This window comes from Capra hircus, chromosome 2 (genome assembly GCF_001704415.2).
Source record: "Capra hircus breed San Clemente chromosome 2, ASM170441v1, whole genome shotgun sequence".
Classification (NCBI taxonomy): Eukaryota; Metazoa; Chordata; class Mammalia; order Artiodactyla; family Bovidae; genus Capra; species Capra hircus.
This window is the reverse complement of record NC_030809.1, coordinates 108,964,297-108,984,222: the sequence shown is the minus strand read 5'-3', so window position 1 is coordinate 108,984,222 and position 19,926 is coordinate 108,964,297. Positions and strand designations below refer to the sequence as shown.

Below are 19,926 nucleotides of genomic sequence, written 5' to 3'. Positions count from 1 at the left end.
TAAATACCAAAAAATACAAAAAAATTAAATAAAAATAGCCTCTAATTCCACTATCTAGAGATAATCATTCTGGGAAGGTGCATCTAGGTTTTTTTCTATGCATATATACACACATTTATTTTACAAAATTGAAGTTACATTGTTAGATTTGCTCATTTTGTTTTTTAATTTAGCACTACATCCCCATACCATTAAATTATTCTGTAAGATTTTTAATGGTTACATTCCATTGCTTGAATTTATCCTAATTTATTTTTGGAAGATGAAAATGTTTCCATTTTTTCACAACTATAAACAAGGCTTCAACAAACATCCTCATACATAAATCTTTGGATTTGTGTTTATTTTTATGATAAAATTCCTAAAACTTAGTATCACTTTTCGATTACCTAGCTCTTGAGCCAAAGACAGAAATCTTGCTTTAACAGGGAAGAAAAGAAATATTTTGACTCACTGATTTTCTCTTTTTTTCATGTGCACTCAGGACTTGATGAGCTGGTTTTATTGCTTCCAACTCAATTGCTTTGCCAAGTTTTCTGGAAATAGAACATAAAAGACACACAAGCCTACTATTAGGATTTATATCTACCTTCCAAATTATTTTCTGAGGGAATAAAATAGTGTGTTACAGCATATCTACTCAGTGCAAGTTTGCACAGAAGTATTTGTAGTATACCCACTTTAAATATTTATAACTCCCTTTGGGATTGGAGCAAGGCTGGGTTGTGAGTACTCACTGATGCAGGTCCCCTGCAGACTTCATGCCCTCTGAGACCCAGGCCCAGGCACTGGCAAGACAGCTGGAGAGAAAAACAAGGGAGGACAAGTGTGTGTGCCATTTTCCCAGGAGTCCCAGAAATAAAGCATCCCATCTGATTCCTGCATTTGGCAATTGTACTCATATCCCCAGTCCTGTTTCAATTTCTCCATGGGATTAAAGCCAACATATTTATTTGCACTGTAATCATTACATGATCTGCTTTTTTTTCCCCAGTCATTTTCATTCCGATTTCCATTTCATGTCTGTAAAGTATCAGGGAAACAAAGTAAGCAAGGATGAGAAGGCATTTAGAACAGGTGGGAGAGAGCATGCCAGAGGTAGAAGACCCTTAAAGACAATCTTTTCAGGCTCTTCATTTTACAGATGAACCAACAGAGGCTCAGAGAAGTTGAGTGATGGATGACTTCAGAGCCCTGCTCATTCCCTGTGTGCTCAGATTCCCTGCTGGCCTTTAGGAACACAGCTCAGATACTCCACAGTATTGTGAACAGTATCTCAATTTAACAAAAGGGTTGCTCTGCCCTGACCCAAGTAGCGCAAAGAGAGAATCAAGAAATATGATGCTATTTTTCTCCTACATATAGTTGGCCGTCAAATAGCAAGCCCATTGTATCAATAAACCGAAGGGATAGACCCAGTGTAGACTTTGATGGAAAGGAGAGGACAGATCGGTGCCCTTACTGAGAGCAAGATGACACAGAGATTTTGCCTCCAAATGACTTGGGCTTGACACGCCAAGGGGGTTTGTCAGGCTGCACCTGGCAGCCGCAGAATGGGAGAACTAGATGAAAGGATGTCAGAATTTCTATGCATCCAAAGCCAGGCACAAAACCAGGCATAAGAGAGGACCTACTGTATACTCCCAATTATAGGAAAGTCCAGAAAATACAAAATAATCTAGATCGAAAAAAAGCAGATCAATGTTAACCTTGGGACTGTGTTGGAGAAAGGACTATAGACAGGTACGAGGCATCTTTTGGTGTGATGAAAATAGGTATATTTTGATTTTGGTGGCGGCTGCATGGTGTATACTTATAACAAAATCAATCAAAATATATACTTAAAATGTGTGCTTATTATTGTATATAAATTAAATCTCAGTAGTTTTTTTTTTTTTTTTTTTTTTTTTTGGTCTGTTTGTTTGTTTTGCAAGAAATCCAAGTACACTTTCAGGAAGAGAATCTGACTTTTGCCCCTAGGAGGCGCAGGGCAGCAGAGCAGGAACATGAAGGCACTGACCTCAGAGGGTCTGTGTCCGAATCTACAAGCTCCCCTTTGTGTGCTGCTCGACCTTGGAAGAATCACTCAGTTTCTCTGACCCTCACTTAATCGGTCTTTGAGAATAGAAATAATTTGGGTTATTATACAAGCACCTCACAGAAATTACATGAGGTAGGTTTTATTTCCATCTTAAATACACTATGCACTGAGAGGGAATATAGGGACTTTTCAGGTGGCACAGTGGTAAAGAATCCACTTGCCAATGCAAGAGACTCAGGTTCAATCTCTGGGTGGGGAAGATCCCCTGGAGGAGGAAATGGCAACCCACTCTAGTGTTCTTGCCTGGGAAATCCCATGGGCAGAGGGGCCTGGCAGGCTACAGTCCATAGGGTCGCAAAGAGTCAGACACAACTTAGGGACTAAGCACGAGATTCCTAATCTACCCAGTTGGTAAGTGATAGAGCAGGAATTAAAACCTGGGCAATCTGAAAAGGTCTATTTATATTCAACCAGGGTGCTCTGCTAGTTTCTTTGCAGGCTGAAACTGTTAGTCACTCAGTCATGTCCAACTCTTTGCAACTCCATGGACTGCAACCCACCAGGGTCCTCTGTCCATGGACTTCTCCAGGCAAGAATACTGGAATGGGTTGCCATTCCCAACTCCAGGGGATCTTCCTGACCTAGGGAGTGAACCCAGGTCTCCTGCATTACAGGAAGATTCTTTACCATCTGAGCCACTAGGAAAGCCCCAGGCTACTAAAATACTGTCCTAAAAATCAAGCTCATTTTGGATCGCAGCCATTCTGACTGGTGTGAAGTGGTACCTCATTGTGGTTTTGATTTGCATTTCTCTAATAATGAGTGATGTTGAGCATCTTTTCATGTGTTTGTTAGCCATTCGTATGTCTTCTTTGGAGAAATGTCTATTTAGTTCTTTGGCCCATTTTTTGATTGGGTCGTTTATTTTTCTGGAATTGAGCTGCATAAGTTGCTTGTATATTTTTGAGATTAGTTGTTTGTCAGTTGCTTCATTTGCTATTATTTTCTCCCATTCAGACGGCTGTCTTTTCACCTTGCTTATATTTTCCTTTGTTGTGCAGAAGCTTTTAATTTTAATTAGATCCCATTTGTTTATTTTTGCTTTTATTTCCAGAATTCTGGAGGTGGATCATAGAGGATCCTGCTGTGATTTACGTCGGAGAGTGTTTTGCCTATGTTCTCCTCTAGGAGTTTTATAGTTTCTGACCTTACATTTAGATCTTTAATCCATTTTGAGTTTATTTTTGTGTGCAGTGTTAGAAAGTGATCTAGTTTCATTCTTTTACAAGTGGTTGACCAGTTTTCCCAGCACCACTTGTTAAAGAGATTGTCTTTACTCCATTGTATATTCTCGCCTCCTTTGTCAAAGATAAGGTGTCCATATGTGTGTGGATTTATCTCTGAAGAGGGTGTGGAGAAAAGGGAACCCTCCTACACTGTTGGTGGGAATGCAAACTAGTACAGCCACTATGGAGAACAGTGTGGAGATTCCTTAAAAAATTGCAAATAGAACTACCTTATGACCCAGCAATCCCACTGCTGGGCATACACACTGAGGAAACCAGAATTGAAAGAGACACATGTACCCCAATGTTCATTGCAGCACTGTTTATAATAGCCAGGACATGGAAACAACCTAGATGTCCATCAGCAGATGAATGGATAAGAAAGCTGTGGTACATATACACAATGGAGTATTACTCAGCCGTTAAAAAGAATTCATTTGAATCAGTTCTGATGAGATGGATGAAACTGGAGCCGATTATACAGAGTGAAGTAAGCCAGAAAGAAAAACACCAATACAGTATACTAACACATATATATGGAATTTAGAAAGATGGCAATGACAACCCTGTATGCAAGACAGCAAAAAAGACACAGATGTGTATAACGGACTTTTGGACTCAGAGGGAGAGGGAGAGGGTGGGATGATTTGGGAGAATGGCATTCTAACATGTATACTATCATGTAAGAATTGAATTGCCAGTCTATGTCTGACGCAGAATACAGCATGCTTGGGGCTGGTGCATGGGGATAACCCAGAGAGATGTTATGGGGAGGGAGGTGGAAGGGGGGTTCATGTTTGGGAACGCATGTAAGAATTAAAGATTTTAAAATTTAAAAAATAAAAAACTAAAAAAAAATTAAAAAAAAAATCAAGCTCAAAGTCAGAGCAATTTCAGAGCCACTATTTGCTGTTATAGGATGATGCCTAAGGGGGAGTAAGAATGCTCCACAAGGCTTCTATTTTTTCTTTCCTTCTTTCTTTTACCATCAGAAGGGGTCTTTGTAATGACACTGCCATTGGGTGACATCTGCAAACAATAGTCAAACCTTTGTAACAAATTATCACTAATGGACTGTTTTATAAGAATACCAATATCTTTCCTCTCTTTCCCAAGAGAAGTAATTGACTTCATTTTCAACTGAATTGAAAAAAACTTGAGAAACAACATTTTTTTCAGCACCTGATCTGTTAACGTCTTTACATATATTATCTCGTTTAATATGTACCCCAGTACCCACCCTCCCCCCCCACACACAAAGGAGCATACCTTGTTACTCCATATAACAGAAGAGGAAATCAAGGGAGGCCAGGTTATTTGTTGAAAGTCATAAAATTGAGATAAAGCGGGATACACACTTCAGGACTTCAAGACCTTCCGACTTAACAAATCTGCTTCCCAAGTTAGTATCATCACCAAGGCCTTTTCTGAATATGATCTTAGGCCTCACAACAACACAGGATGAATTCAGTTCTGAAATTCATTATATGTGTCACAAGTTTCTTAAACTCTCCAAGCTTTAAGTCCTTGTGTGTAAATAGGGATCATAAAAAGACTTCTCAGAGATTGTTGTGAGGATTAAATGTAGCAAATCTAGAAAAGCATTTAACGCAGTGTCTGGCACACAGTAAGTGCCCAAGAACTGGAAACCAGGCTTGATGCTCTGGACCTGCCACCTTTATAAAAGGAAGCTGGAACTGAACATATGTTGAAGGAAGAAACAAACAGAACAGGCTCCACCTTGAAAGCAGGACTCTATCTTGGGCTGGACTGTGGACTTTGAGCTATATGCTCAGTATCTACAGAAAGGACAAACCAACTGGAAAATCAGACCCTCCCGATGGAAGAGCCCCAGGGTCCGTAGGTAGACTCTCCATCACCTAAAAGAATACCCTAATTATCTGTGTAACCAAATAGAATCAGAAATTCTATTATGCTTATTGGGGTATGACCACAGGCCTATTGATAATTGTCCATGGTTAGCTACCTTGGCTTAAAGGCATATCACGGGTTTAAGGCATACAAATCATGGGTTAACTTTGATTGTATTCTTCTTGTCCTTTGTTCAGACTAGTTTCAGAGAATTTGGGGAGGTGGATTTGAGCACCTACACTCAACGGTATACAAGGTTTTCACAAAAACTGGCTGGGGTTCTTGGCTAAGAGAAGACTCTGCCTTGGGCCCGCCAGTGTAATAAACCTCACTCCACTATCTGCACTGTCCTTCTGAGTGAGTTTGTTTCCCGGAATGCATGGCTACAACAATGTCACTTTTAAGAAATTATTTTTAAGAGTGATTTTTGCCTTACCTCGTCCATGTACTTACTTTTTCTTTGTGCTCTGTAATGTTTTGCTTAGCTTGGTTGCCAGTTTCTGAAGTCCTTTGGCATAATTAATCTCCAGATTTGCCCTGTTAGCAAAGGCAGAGTTGTTGGATAGGATACAATGACTGGAAATCAAGAAAAACACACATGCATGCACAAAGATTTGAAGGAGGACTCAGGCTGATAATGGAACGCGTAAAGAGATGATTTGTCTCCTAGAAGGATCCTCCTGTCCTAGGCGTAAACCTTAAAGATATCCAGGAGAGTCCTAAAAAGGGAAAGAAGTTTTTTTTTTTTTCTTAATTTTATTTTTTATTTTTTAAATTTTAAAATCTTTAATTCTTACATGCGTTCCCAAACATGAACCCCCCTCCCACCTCCCTCCCCACAACATCTCTCTGGGTCATTTTAACCTTCTTGTACAGTAGCATTATGGATTGGACTGTGTTCCTAAAAGGTTGTTGCTAAACCATGAAAGACGCCAGGATTCTTGGCCTCCGGAGGAGAAGAATTCAACCCGGGGCCAGAGACAAGGCTTGATCGCTCAGAGCTTTTGTGTAATAAAGTTTTATTAAAGTATAAATGAGATAGAGAAGGCTTCTGACAAAGACATCAGAAGGGAGTGGAAAGAGTGCCTCCCTGCTAGTCTTTAGCTGGATGTTATATAGCTACTGCTGCTACTGCTGCTACTGCTGCTGCTAAGTCGCTTCAGTCGTGTCCTACCCTGTGCAACCCCATAGACAGCAGCCCACCAGGCTCCCCCATCCCTGGGATTCTCAAGGCAAGAACACTGGAGTGGGTTGCCATTTCCCTCTCCAATGCATGAAAGTGAAAAGTGAAAGTGAAGTCGCTCAGTCGTGTCTGACTCTTTGCTACCCCTTGGACTGTAGTCTAGCAGGCTCCTCTGTCCATGGGATTTTCCAGGCAAGAGTACTGGAGTGGGTTGCCACTGCCTACTAGCAGTCCACTAATTAAAGAAAGGAAATGTCTCAAAACTAAGAGAATGGTACCAGGCCCCCTCACCCACAAGATGCATTTTGAGATAACCTTGGCACCAGGGCCATAAAATGATTGACAAGAATCTTGAAGAAGGGCAGATTTCCATACAATTATACAGTTTCATTAACCCAGATTAGGAGAGCAATGTATGAGTATAACACACTGATTTGTCTGAGCCTTTAGGCAGAACTGACTTGAAGACTGAGTCTGGGGTTGTTAGGACCAAACTGAAGCCAGGACAGGCTCTAAGGGGCAGGCTAGGCCTGAGGTTTAGTCTCTAGGAAAGCTGAGGCACTGGGAACTCCCGCAGGCAGTGTAGCTCGACCAATCAGAAGAAATCCCCGTAGCTCCCCCCGCCCACGCCAGACCTGAGCCAATCCGGATAGGGATGCGAGGTTAAAAGTCCCGCGCGCGCATACGGTTTAACCAATCAGCTATGCTGTTACAGGAATAAAGAACCGTCTGTATAAAAGTAGATGTGATTCAGAGCTCGGGGCCCTCGTCAAGACTCCACTGCGCTGGATGACACTTGAGCCCTAGCTAGCAATAAACCCCTTCATGCTTTTGCATTGCTGTGGACATCTCATTCTGTCAGTTTTGGGGACTCGGACTCTGGGCACAACAGGGTAAATATATAGCGCATTAACAAAGCTTAAGACAAACATTTCCATAAGAAAAATGCATTGGTTAGCTCAAGGTTTAAGAAAAGTTAAGCTCAGGAGGAACCAGGTGTCATAATGGCAACACAGAATTTTAAGAGAAACCTCTTTTTTAATTTGTATAGAGAAGGGGGAAAAAATGCAACCCTAGTTTGTTTCCTCCTGCCATTAAGAGAGAGAAAAAAATGTCTGACACTTGCAGCCTATCTCCTCTGTTTGGAGACCCCTGGCCTTCCTGCTTGTTACCCTTTCATGCTTAAGTCCTAACCCTTTTGTCTGTGAATGTGACCTTATTTGAAAATTGAGTCTTTGCAAATGATCAAGTTCAGATGTAGTCACTGGGATGAGCTAGAACTCAATATGGATATGTCCTAATGAAAGGAAGAAATTTGAGCATAGACACACACAGACACACACACGGAGAATACTGTGTAAAGATGAAGAGGCAGAGGTCGGGATGATGAATTGCAAGCTAAGGATCCTGAAGGTTAAACGCCAGCGGCTAGGAGAGAGGCATGGAACAGATCCTCCCTCACAGTCCCTGGAAGGAACCAACCTGGCCGACACATTGATCTCAGACTTCCAGCCTCCAGGACTGTGACACAATAATGTTTCTGTAGTTTAAGCTACAAGAAGTGACAGTAAGACTGGAAGTTTAGTTACCCAGTCTGTGGTGCCTTGCTATGGCAGTCCTTGCAAACTATTCCAACTCCTTTCCTACTTATCCTGAGACATCAGCACCATCAGACTAGCTCTAGACTATAATAGCTGGTAATAAGATAATAATGGAATTAGCCAAACAGTAACTTTCTAACTGGGGCTTCCCTGGTGGCTCAGTAATAAAGCATCTGCCTGCTGATGGAGGAGACTCGGGTTCAATCCCTGGGTGGGGAAGATCCCTGGAAGAGGAAATGGCAATCCACTCCAGTATTCTTGCCTGGAAAACTCCATGGACATAGGAGCCTGGCAGGCTAGAGTCCATGGTGTTCCAAAAGAGTTGGACATGACTTAGCCACTAAACAACAGCATGCTTCCTAATGGGCCAACACGGAATTTAGAAGATGAATTCCCATGAGTGTGTATGCAAGACAAGACCCGTTAGGGAATCTGGGCATGCCCCTCAAAAGAAATCTCAGTTCTTTGGGATAGATTGAATCACTCTCATCTTAAACTGATTTTTCCATGTCCCATTCTAGGCCCATCTATAACTAAAATGAAGACACATTTTTATTCATCTCCTCACTTTTCAATGAAAATAATAAAAATGTAAGAAATTAAGTTGAATTTTTTTTCTTTTCTTTTTTTAAAAAATTTTTATTTTTACTTTATTTTACTTTACAATACTGTATTAGTTTTGCCATACATTGACATGAATCCACCACGGGTGTACATGCGATCCCAAACATGAATCCCCCTCCCACCTCTCTCCCCACAACATCCCTCTGGGTCATCCCTGTGCACCAGCCCCAAGCATCCTGTATCCTGCATCGGACATAGACTGGCCTTTCGATTCTTACATGATAGTATACATGTTTCAATGCCATTCTCCCAAATCATCCCACCCTCTCCCTCTCCCTCTGAGTCCAAAAGTCCGCTATACACATCTGTGTCTTTTTTGCTGTCTTGCATACAGGGTCATCATTGCCATCTTTCTAAATTCCATATATATATGTGTTAGTATACTGTATTGGTGTTTTTCTTTCTGGCTTACTTCACTCTGTATAGTCGGCTCCAGTTTCATCCATCTCATCAGAACTGATTCAAATGAATTCTTTTTAACGGCTGAGTAATACTCCATTGTGTTTATACTATGTTTTTCATCCTACTATAGACCAGAGAGTCTTTATTACATATTTTTCAGTCTTTCAATTCTATTTTTATTATAAAACATCTTTAAAAATTATTTGACTCCATTTCATTTGGGGAACAATCTCAGGTCTCTCCAGTAATTAACTTAATACTTGGATGTTCTCACACAAATTAGACTCAGTGTTATGGACCAAAGAAGGAAAGACAGTTCTCTTTTATAAGAGAAATCCAGACATCATGGGCTATGAACCTGTTGCTAAATTTCTGTTCATTTTTCTTCATTAGCACAACTGTGCACCAAGTTATTTTTACCACTTTTTAAAAGAAAGAAGGCTGTTGCAGGATGTATGTTAAGGCCTAGGTGAAGAAAACACCTGTTTGGTAGCAGGCCTTGTTCAAGAATAAGAAAAATTAAGGTAACTATTTTTAAATAATGAAGATGATAAAGAAATAACTCACAGTGTTATAAAAAGATTTCTCTGCTCTTGGAATAAGTTCTGACTGATGGAGAGAGAGAGTCCTGGTTGGCAGCAAGCTCAAAGAGACCACCACCCTCAATGAATTTGAATGTTCTAGAATCCCAGGAGAGTCTATCACTCAGTAAAGTGGCTTTAGGAAACTTTAAAAGGAAGTAATCAGACTTACCTTAAGGGGTTTTATGATAATTAAGAGGTGGCAATCACCCAAATAGAGGCTCAAAGACGAGAGTGATGTCCATTGACCTGCACCATCTGACCCCAGTCCTCTTTCTGATTTCTTCTCCCGTCATCCCCTTGTTCACCATACCCTTGTTCAGTAGCCATATGTCATCCTGCCTCAGGGTCTTTGCACATGCTGTGGCCTCTGCCAGGTAGTTCGTCTGCTACATAACCCCATGGCATTCTCCTTCACGTCAATTTCAACCAGTCTTGTGCAAACATCACTGCCTCAGAGGCCTATTGAAAAGAGCACTCTTGTCACTATCTCCTACAGCTTTAATTATGCCCTAGCATTTATCACTATCTTACATCACATAATTTTTTAGTGTGCTTTGAACATCTCTAGTGTGTAAGATCCACCAGGGTCAGGATTTTGTATTACTCATTGCTATATCTCTAGGCTTAGAACAGTGTTTGGCATGTTATTGGTACTCAGCATGTATTTCTTGAATGAATTAATGGACTTCCTATCAGGTCTTGGTTAGGATTTTTAACCAGTCTCCACTACAAGTCCGTTCTCATTTCACTACTTTTGAAAACTTTAAACTGCTGAATTATTTAAATTCAGTCCCACAAGTTTGAACTGTGCTCAGCTCTGAAGTCAGTGTACACTACTCTCTAGCACTTGCAACACCTAGACACATAAACCCTCTCCTAACCCATCCTAACCAGAGGGATCTTCAGGAGTTTCATTTCTAGCATTCCATTCTTGCTTGGAAGCCACACATAGAACATTAAATGTGATGATGCATTTGTTGTGCTCAGATAGTGATAGGCACCAAATGAGTTCTTAATAAATATTAATTTTTCTAATATTGTTAGCTAGGCACCATAGTAACCATTTGCATGAGTTGTATTATGACAGGAGGTTCTGGTAAGGAACATGGAACTAATAAACCTCTACCAACTGGAAGAGTTCGGGAAAGGTCAAAAGGAGACACCACATGTCTGACCACCTCCCAGAATCCTCCTCTCTGGCATCCATCTTGGCTGAACAAGGCATGCACCACCAGGAAGATCTCTGAGTCAGAATGATTGGCTAAAGAAAACACAGAAACTAATCCCATCACCATAAAACCTGAGACTGCAAGCCATGTGACAGAGAAGTTCTCCTGGGTTCCCTTACCCTCCTGCTCTCCGGCCAGGCGCTCTTTCCCAATAAAATCTCTTGCTTTGTCAGCACATGTGTCTCCTCGGACAGTTCATTTCTGAGTGTTAGACAAGAGCCCAGTTTCGGGCCCTGGAAGGGGTCCCCCTCCCTGTAACCATATGATTATGAGTATGTATCCAAAAGAATTTCTAAACATTCAGAACAGCCAAAATATACAGAGACAGAGAGGTGTGGGGGAAAGAAGGCACACTTTTCTCCTCCACAGCTCCAGAACCATTCTGAATGGCTCCCACGGGAAAGGGAATGCTGTCAGGCACAGGCTCTTCCTCAGAATTCAGTTTCACTTTTACACAGTTCTTGCAGGTCGTAAAAGATAGCTCAGAGGCTAAGCAGAAATAAAAAAAAAAAACAATGTTGAGAGTATGAGGCATGGTGTTCCTTTACATCCTTAACTCTTTCTGATTTGCCTGCACGGTCGGGGGGAGAGGGGGCGGAATGGGCTTTGGTGGCAAGAAGGGAGAGGGTCCTGCTCACTTTGAACTGATGGGCTCTTCTGTTTTGAGCCCCGTGTCTCTGCTGGCTTTCTCTCATGAACGGTAGGAAACCAGCCTAAAGAGACCCAATTACCACACAGCATCTCTTGCTTTGGAAGGCTTCTCTTTACATACAATTATCTTAGAAATCGACAGGAAGTGGATTTGTAGTTTTATAGGTTGGTATACAGCTTAAAAATTCTTGTAATCCTGCCCATGAAGTTTGTGTCCAAACAGTGCAGTCTCTCCTGACAAATTTGTGACATGTTGATGAGGCTTTACCTGTGTTTTTTCTACACAGAAACTAGTGACTCCAGCATTTATTATACAACATGACAGGCAACATTCTAAGTGCTTCAGGTATGTTTCCTCATAACCTGCAATCACTCCCATCAGGAAGGCACACTCCCAGTTCATGGAGGAGGACACTGAGGCACAGAGAGTTTAGTAGGTAACTTGCCCTGCTGGAGGTCACTCATGAAGAAGTGACAGCTGGGATGCAAACCCAGGTAGTCTGGCTCAAGAACCTGCCTGCCCAGCATTCCACTCTCCCACCTCTGAAACTGGAGAATTACGGGGGAGTCAGAGGCAAATGGTTTTTAAAATTGACACCGCTTCTCCCTCTGCCTTTAACTGCGGTGTTCTGATTCACCACAATTCATGAGGCTTAGCAGCTAGAAATGGGATCACAGCAGCCTAGGAGAAGACAGAATGAGCTTCCTGCGGCTTCTTCCAAAAGCATCTGTGCAGTTCGTTGTAAGGCGCTTTCCTGGATGAGGATGGGGAGGTCTTGAAGGTCTAGAAAAGTGGGGAAGGAGGGGTTCTGATATCACATGTCACCAAGGTAGCCCTCTGAGGCCAGACTGAGCTGGACACAGCCTCTCTGAGCAGCACAATTGTACCCTTCATGTCTCTGACTTCAATACCCTATTGGTAGCCCTACTACATAAATGTATTAGTTTCCTGGATGGCTCAGATGGTAAGGGATCTGCCTGCAATGCAGGAGACCCAGGTTCAGTCCCTGGGTTGTGGAGATCTCCTGGGGAAGGAAATGTCAACCTACTTCATTATTCTTGCCTGGAGCATTTCATGAACAGAAGAGCCTGGCGGGCTACAGTCCATGGGGTCCAAAGAACTGAACATGACTTAGCGACTTAAACCACCACAATACATAAATATTATGTATATTTCATATTTAACACCAACATTCAGGACTTCCCTGGTGGCTCAGATGGTAAAGCGTCTGTCTACAATGCGGGAGACCTGGGTTCGATCCCTGGGTCGGGAAGATCCCCTGGAGAAGGAAATGGCAATCCACTCCAGTACTATTGCCTGGAAAATCCTATGGACAGAGGAGCCTGGTAGGCCACAGTTCATGGGGTCACAAAGAGTTGTCAACCAAGTGAAACAGGCTGCAGTCATTTCCTCGTGCATTTTAACACTAATGATCATTTCAGAATCCTCAGCAGATCACCCTACATGTCAGAAGGTAAGGAAATGAGAAAGTGGGGAGGATGAACTTGTGTATAGGAGAGAAACATGTTGTTAGGCTCCTTTTCTGGTGAGTTTGCCTACAACTGAAAAACTCTCTGGCCTCTGACCCTAAATGGCTCTATCTTAGCAGAGGTTAATGGGTAAATTCCTCCCCAGAGAAAAATCACTCTAAAAAGCCACATTGCAACTGGCAAGTGTGGAGAAAGCTGTCTTTTTTATAGGTTAGAATGCTTGTAAGTTGGAATAAACACTGCCATGTGGCTCATCTGTTCTTAGGGCCCCATTAAGCAGAATATATATCCTTTCCGGATTTCTGCTAAACAGAAATGAATGGACAGAGTCAGAAAGGGACACATTTGCCCAAGGCAGACATGGCAGTGTGCACCCCCAGCCACACTGGTTTCTTCTAAGGCATCTGCTTTAATATGGCTTCTAGCCTGGAAGACAACACATGCGAAGAAAGTCAACAGAGGCAGAGTTAATCTCAAATTGAGACATGGACTTTTCCCTCCTCATTAAAATAATTGGAAACTAGTTTATAAGAACATTGAGCTAATGTTCTAGCCCTACAGCTACTGTATCTAATAGGAGTTGAGATTCTCTCTCCAAGCAATTGTCTTGGCACATGTGAAATTGATGATGTATCTTTTTGGATGGGTAACTCAATCTTAGAATATTCCAGTGAGTTTTAATAATCCCTGACCAGGGAAATGGCATGCACTGACTTTTAATCCAGTTATATTCTAATTTCCTCTCAGCGTGTGGAGGCAGGTCAACACATTTTCATTAGTAATAATGAAGATCAACCAATAAGTCAAAGACTAACATTTGTCTTAGGTTTGAAAATAAATCATATTTAAAAAAACATGAGAGACAGAAAATATGTGGTATCAGATTCAATATTTTAGACAGGGCACAAATTAAACTGTAAGACTATAAGGGACTGGGTAATCAATTACCAAGTACTCTACTCTAAGAAAATTAAGATGATAAAAAAAGATTAAAAATGAAAACTGCAGCTGCTTCCATGTCTGTGAGGAATTGGTTAAAATTGAACGAAGGCTCTCTCAAGACTGAAAACAGCAGGTGACAAAACCCTCCCTTTATTATGAATTAAGAAGAAATTGTAGTCCTCTGAAACTCTTTGCAATATTATAGCCCCATTCCTGGCCTTCTGCTTTCTATCAGCAACAGCTTCTTGGGGCCTGGTGTGCTGATATTTTCCACACAAGCTTTATCAGTTTGCCATTTGAAAAACAGCAGCAAGCTCACACAGATAGGCTGTATTTAAAAGTTAATAACAATTTGAAAATTGAAAGACATTTTTACACAGGTGCTGCTTTTTGAGCAGTGGGATTCTCTGGCTAGCTCACAATACCCACTTCATCATTACTTATTGCCTTTATTCTGGTTCCTGAGAACTGACTGTGGCTCAGATCATGAACTCCTTATTGCCAAATTCAGACTTAAATGGAAGAAAGTAGGGAAAACCACTAGACCATTCAGGTATGACCTAAATCAAATCCTTTATGATTATACAGTGCAAGTGAGAAATAGATTTAAGGGACTAGATCTGATAGATAGAGTGCCTGATGAACTATGGACTGAGGTTCGTGACATTGTACAGGAGACAGGGATCAAGACCATCCCTATGGAAAAGAAATGCAAGAAAGCAAAATGGCGATCTGAGGAGGCCTTACAAATAGCTGTGAAAAGAAGAGAAGAGAAAAGCCAAGGAGAAAAGGAAAGATATAAGCATATGAATGCAGAGTTCCAAAGAATAGCAAGAAGAGATGCGAAAGCCTTCCTCAGGGATCAATGCAAATAAATAGAGGAAAACAATAGAATGGGAAAGACTAGAGGTCTCTTCAAGAAAATTAGAGACACCAAGGGAACATTTCATGCAAAGATGGGCTCGATAAAGGACAGAAATGGTATGGACCTAACAGAAGCAGAAGATACTAAGAAGAGGTGGCAAGAATACACAGAAGAACTGTACAAAGAAGATCTTCATGACCAAGATAATCACGATGGTGTGATCACTCACCTACAGCCAGACATCCTGGAATGTGAAGTCAAGTGGGCCTTAGGAAGCATCACTACAAACAAAGCTAGTGGAGGTGATGGAATTCCAGTTGAGCTATTTCAAATCCTGAAAGATGATGCTGTGAAAGTGCTGCACTCAATATGCCAGCAAATCTGGAAAACTCGGCAGTGGCCACAGGACTGAAAAAGGTCAGTTTTCATTCCAATCCCAAAGAAAGTCAATGACAAAGAATGCTCAAACTACCACAAAATTGCACTCATCTCACACACTAGGAAAGTAATGCTCAAAATTCTCCAAGCCAGGCTTCAGCAATACGTGAACCGTGAACTTCCTGATGTTCAAGCTGATTTTAGAAAAGGCAGAGGAACCAGAGATCAAATTGCCAACATCTACTGGATCATGGAAAAAGCAAGAGAGTTCCAGAAAAACATCTATTTCTGCTTTCTTGACTATGCCAAAGCCTTTGACTGTGTGGATCACAATAAACTGTGGAAAATTCTGAAAGAGATGGGAATACCAGACCACCTGACCTGCCTCTTGAGAAACCTATATGCAGGTCAGGAAGCAACAGTTAGAACTGGACATGGCACGACAGACTGGTTCCAAATAGGAAAAGGAGTACGTCAAGGCTATATATTGTCACCCTACTTATTTAACTTATATGCAGAGTACATCATGAGAAATGCTGGGCTGGAAGGAGCACAAGCTGGAATCAAGATTGCCGGGAGAAATATCAATCACCTCAGATATGCAGATGACACCACCCTTATGGCAGAAAGTGAAGAGGAGCTAAAAAGCCTCTTGATGAAAGTGAAAGTGAAGAGTGAAAAAGTTGGCTTGAAGCTCAACATTCAGAAAATGAAGATCATGACATCTGGTCCCATCACTTCATGGGAAATAGATGGGGAAACAGTGGAAACAGTGTCAGACTTTATTTTTTGGGTCTCCAAAATCACTGCAGATGGTGATTGCAGCCATGAAATTAAAAAAAGTTTACTCCTTGGAAGAAAGGTTATGACCAACCTAGATATCATATTCAAAAGCAGAGACATTACTTTGCTGACTAAGGTCCATCTAGTCAAGGCTATGGTTTTTCCAGTGGTCATGTATGGATGAGAGAGTTGGACTGTGAAGAAGGCTGAGCATTGAAGAATTGATGCTTTTGAACTGTGGTGTTGGAGAAGACTCTTGAGAGTCCCTTGGACTGCAAGGAGATCCAACCAGTCCATTCTAAAGGAGATCAGCCCTGGGATTTTTTTGGAGGGAATGATGCTGAAGCTGAAACTCCAGTACTTTGGCCACCTCATGCGAAGAGTTGACTCACTGGAAAAGACTCTGATGCTGGGAGGGATTGGGGGCAGGAGGAGAAGGGGACGACAGAGGATGAGATGGCTGGATGGCATCACTGACTCGATGGACGTGAGTCTGATGAACTCCGGGAGTTGGTGATGGACAAGGAGGCCTGGCATGCTGCGATTCATGGGGTCGCAAAGAGTCGGACACGACTGAGCGACTGAACTGAACTGAGAACAGTGTATAAAAGGAGAAATAGGAAGATGAGACTCGGAGGTCATGCTGCTTGGGTGCCCAGTCTGGGAGTTTCACTGAGTCTCTGCTTGCTTCTGGCCCAGGGGATGCACAGCAAAAGTTGGTCTAGCACCTTAGATCCTCTGTGTCTGTTAATTCTTGAACTGAGTGAGTTTATATGGGTGGGGGGAGAGAGTGTTGTTATGGGGGAAGTCAGTGGACAAGAAAGTCAATGGACAAGAAAGGCAGTTTTTTAAACTTTTCAACTAGAAAGCAAAATTTTATACAGAATCCCACCATATTATATAGATGTTGTGTTCTGAATAAGTGGGAACAGGAGTGAAAAAGGGTTCTGAGTCCCGCCCATTAATTTCTTCCTACCTGCTAAAGTGACCCCTGAGAGCTTCCCACAGACCGCTGTGCTACCAGGTACAAAAGCCACTGGGCTTGATGACCACAGGTGTCCCTTACCATAGAAAACCCTAATACATTGTGAAGGGAACTGGATCACTCCCGTAGCATGCCCCAAACTGCCTGCCCACTTGGAAGATGCCCTCACGCCATGCCTGGGTAGATCTGAATAGAAATTACAATACGCCACCTTTTCCAGATCCCCATCTGTAAGTTAGGGGTGGATGAGAGTATTCACATACTGCACTGGATTGTGAGACTTTATCTAAGAGAAACCAAAGATAAGATGCATTTAACGCACTTCCTGGTCTCTTCTATGATTTTATTATTCTCTTCTAGCTTTTGTTCAAAACACTCTATGTAAGTACATTTCTTTGACACACTCATTTATTACTCCTTGTAAAGAGCTTAACTTAAACTTCTAAGAAGTTGTGAGTACCTGAAGGCACAGAATCACTCACGAGAATACATTTATTCCCTCAGTGAGCATCCAATGAATGCCTACTCTGTGCAAGTCATGTAGGATACAAAGACCCTTAAGGAGTTCAGCGTCCAGGAGTGGAGACAGACAAGTGAGCAGAAAGGCAGTGCTGCCATAGCAGAGAGAAATACTAGTGGAGTCTTGACTTGAAGGCCAACCAGGGTGGGATGACTGAGTTCTGAAGAATGCATTGGGTGGAAGCTGGCACTGAAGGTAGAAGTGTCTCCTGGGCAGAGGATACAGCGTGTACCACTGCCAGGACCCATGATGGCAGCTAGGAGGGGTGAGGGCGTGATTGCAAGTGGTTCTACAAGCAGCGACCGTAAGTAAGATGGAGAGATGTGATCTGAGAGATGTGCTCTTAGAGATGTGATCTTTAAGCTGATCTTAAAGTTCCTTCTGTGAAATACTACAAAGGCTGAATTTTATCCTAAAGGTCATGGAAACCTCTGAAGGGTCTTAAAGAGGGTCCTGACCACAAAGTGAAAGATGTCTTAGATGCTCCCTAGTTAAGGCAGCTTGCTTGGGTGAGAAAAATTAGATCCTCTGAAGGGACACAGCTCTGAGCCCAGGTACATGAGGGTTGAGAGTGAATTAGATTTCTACTTTCACAATGCCCCTCAGCCAGGTGCCTTCATGAAGTGTACAAACTGCCCAGCAGCAGGGCAGTACCCCAGGCAGAGGACAGGTTAAGAGTGTTCGCCCGAACAACGGCAGAGGCCATGGAATGAAAACAATGCTAGCGGAGCAGAGGTGTTTGAGAAGAGAGAAATATAAGGACTTGGTCATGAGTTGAGACAGAAGAGGAGCTTCCCTGGTGGCTCACACAGTAAAGAATCTGCCTGAAATGCAGAATACCTGGGTTCGATCCTTGGGTCAGGAAGATCCTGAAGAATCAAAGCTACTCCATTTTGTAAGGTTCCTGGAAAAGAGCCTTTGGAAATCCCCTGACCTCACCCCACCACCTGTGAACCAATCAGAACCCTTGGCCAGCCCGGGGAAATTCGAGTCAAGCCCGGGAAAGGAGAACCAATCAGAACTCAACACCTAACCCTTCACCAGAAGGTGACCAATCAGACCCGGAGACTCCCGTTTTTTTAATTTTTCCCGGGATAATACCCTATATAAGCAATGTAACCCAGAGCTCAGGGCTCCTCCCGATAGCTGCTGCGTCGGTATCGGTGGGAGCCCCAGCTCGAGCTTGGTAATAAAAACTCTCTTGCTTTTGCATCGGATATCGGCTCCCTGGTGGTCATTGGGAGATTTCGCGACTTGGGCATAACAATCCCCAGAGAAGGGAAAGGCTACCCACCCCAGTATTCTTGCCTGGAGAAGTCCATGGACAGAAAGCCTGGTGGGCTACAGTCCAAGGGATCGCAGAGTCGGACGCAACTGAGCAGCCACTGACCACCTCACTGAGACAGAAGGGGTCATGGGTGGCTCCCCCGTATTGGGCTTGCCTGGGTGGGCAGAGGTCCTGGTAATCATGGTTAAAAATCCAGAAGGAGTGAGTACCAGCTTTGGGGAAAAGCTGATCAACTCTATTTGGATAAGCTTCCATTGTGGTTTCATGGAGCTTTCAGCTGGAACTATCCAATAGACTGTTGGATATATGGTTTGAAGTACAGGTTAAGACGTATTGCCTAGTACATATGGGAGCTATCAATATGCAGAAAAGGGCTGAAGTTGTGGGAACTAAGATCACGCAAGCTATGGGTAGACTGGAAAAGGTAAGGATTTATTAAAGATTTCATTTTAATCACTTATCTTTTATTGACAGCCTCTGCAATGCGTTGTAGATGAAACAATGACCAACTACACTTGCTTCTTTGTTGTCTTCTTTTCTTTTTAATTAAAAAACATTTTTTTATGTCCAGAATTGTGGTACTTGCTGTTTGAAAACCTGATCTTAAGCTTTCATAGAGGAAAAAAATAATTGATTTTTCCCATCAAAGCCTGTTTACACTTTAGCTATGTGGGGCAGGGAACCAAATGTTCAAACAGTTTCTAGAAATGTGCCTTTGTCTTTTTGGATCGAATCTCTGATTGTTTTGAAGTGAATGTGATGGCTTTGGCATTAGGCATTTTAGGAGCTGCTGTGTGTTTCTGGCTAAATCTGAGTTGCTACTACAAAAAAAAGGAAACTGAAGCAGCTAATTAGATAAAAGAAGCTAAGCACAGCCATGAATTACAGAATTTCCAGGCAAAATGGTGTTTCAATTCCAACACACTTTTCTATCACCACCAATTAGAACAAATGCAAGAAGGCAGCTGAGCTTGGAAATAGAACATTATCTGGCCTTGAAGCTTGATTGAGATGCAGTCCCTTGTAGCCAGGAGCTAATACAGATGTGTTAGCAGAACCACATTCCGATGGATTCTTAAGCAAGGTGTCTGCAATTGTTAATATCCAAGGATAGTAAAGGCCCTGTTTAACAATACAGGTGTAATAATAAGAAAATAAACCTTAAACTAGCTTTCATTTTTTTATTAATTCAATCTCTAAA

General features: G+C 42.2%; 1 protein-coding gene across 3 annotated transcripts in view; it reads right to left on the bottom strand.

Annotated features, from left to right (window-relative positions):
- Positions 1 to 19,926, bottom strand: part of NOSTRIN (nitric oxide synthase trafficking) — a 66,082-nt gene that overhangs the window by 30,802 nt on the left and 15,354 nt on the right. For 2 of the 3 annotated variants that reach the window (XM_005676014.3, XM_005676013.3), the window contains exons 3-5: positions 5,653 to 5,736; positions 738 to 800; positions 455 to 536 (exon numbers count right to left, since the gene is read on the bottom strand). In XM_005676014.3, coding sequence (XP_005676071.1) covers positions 455 to 536; positions 738 to 800; positions 5,653 to 5,736 — 229 coding nt within the window. The remainder of the gene's footprint in view (positions 1 to 454; positions 537 to 737; positions 801 to 5,652; positions 5,737 to 19,926) is intronic. The other variant, XM_005676015.3, reaches the window with a different exon arrangement.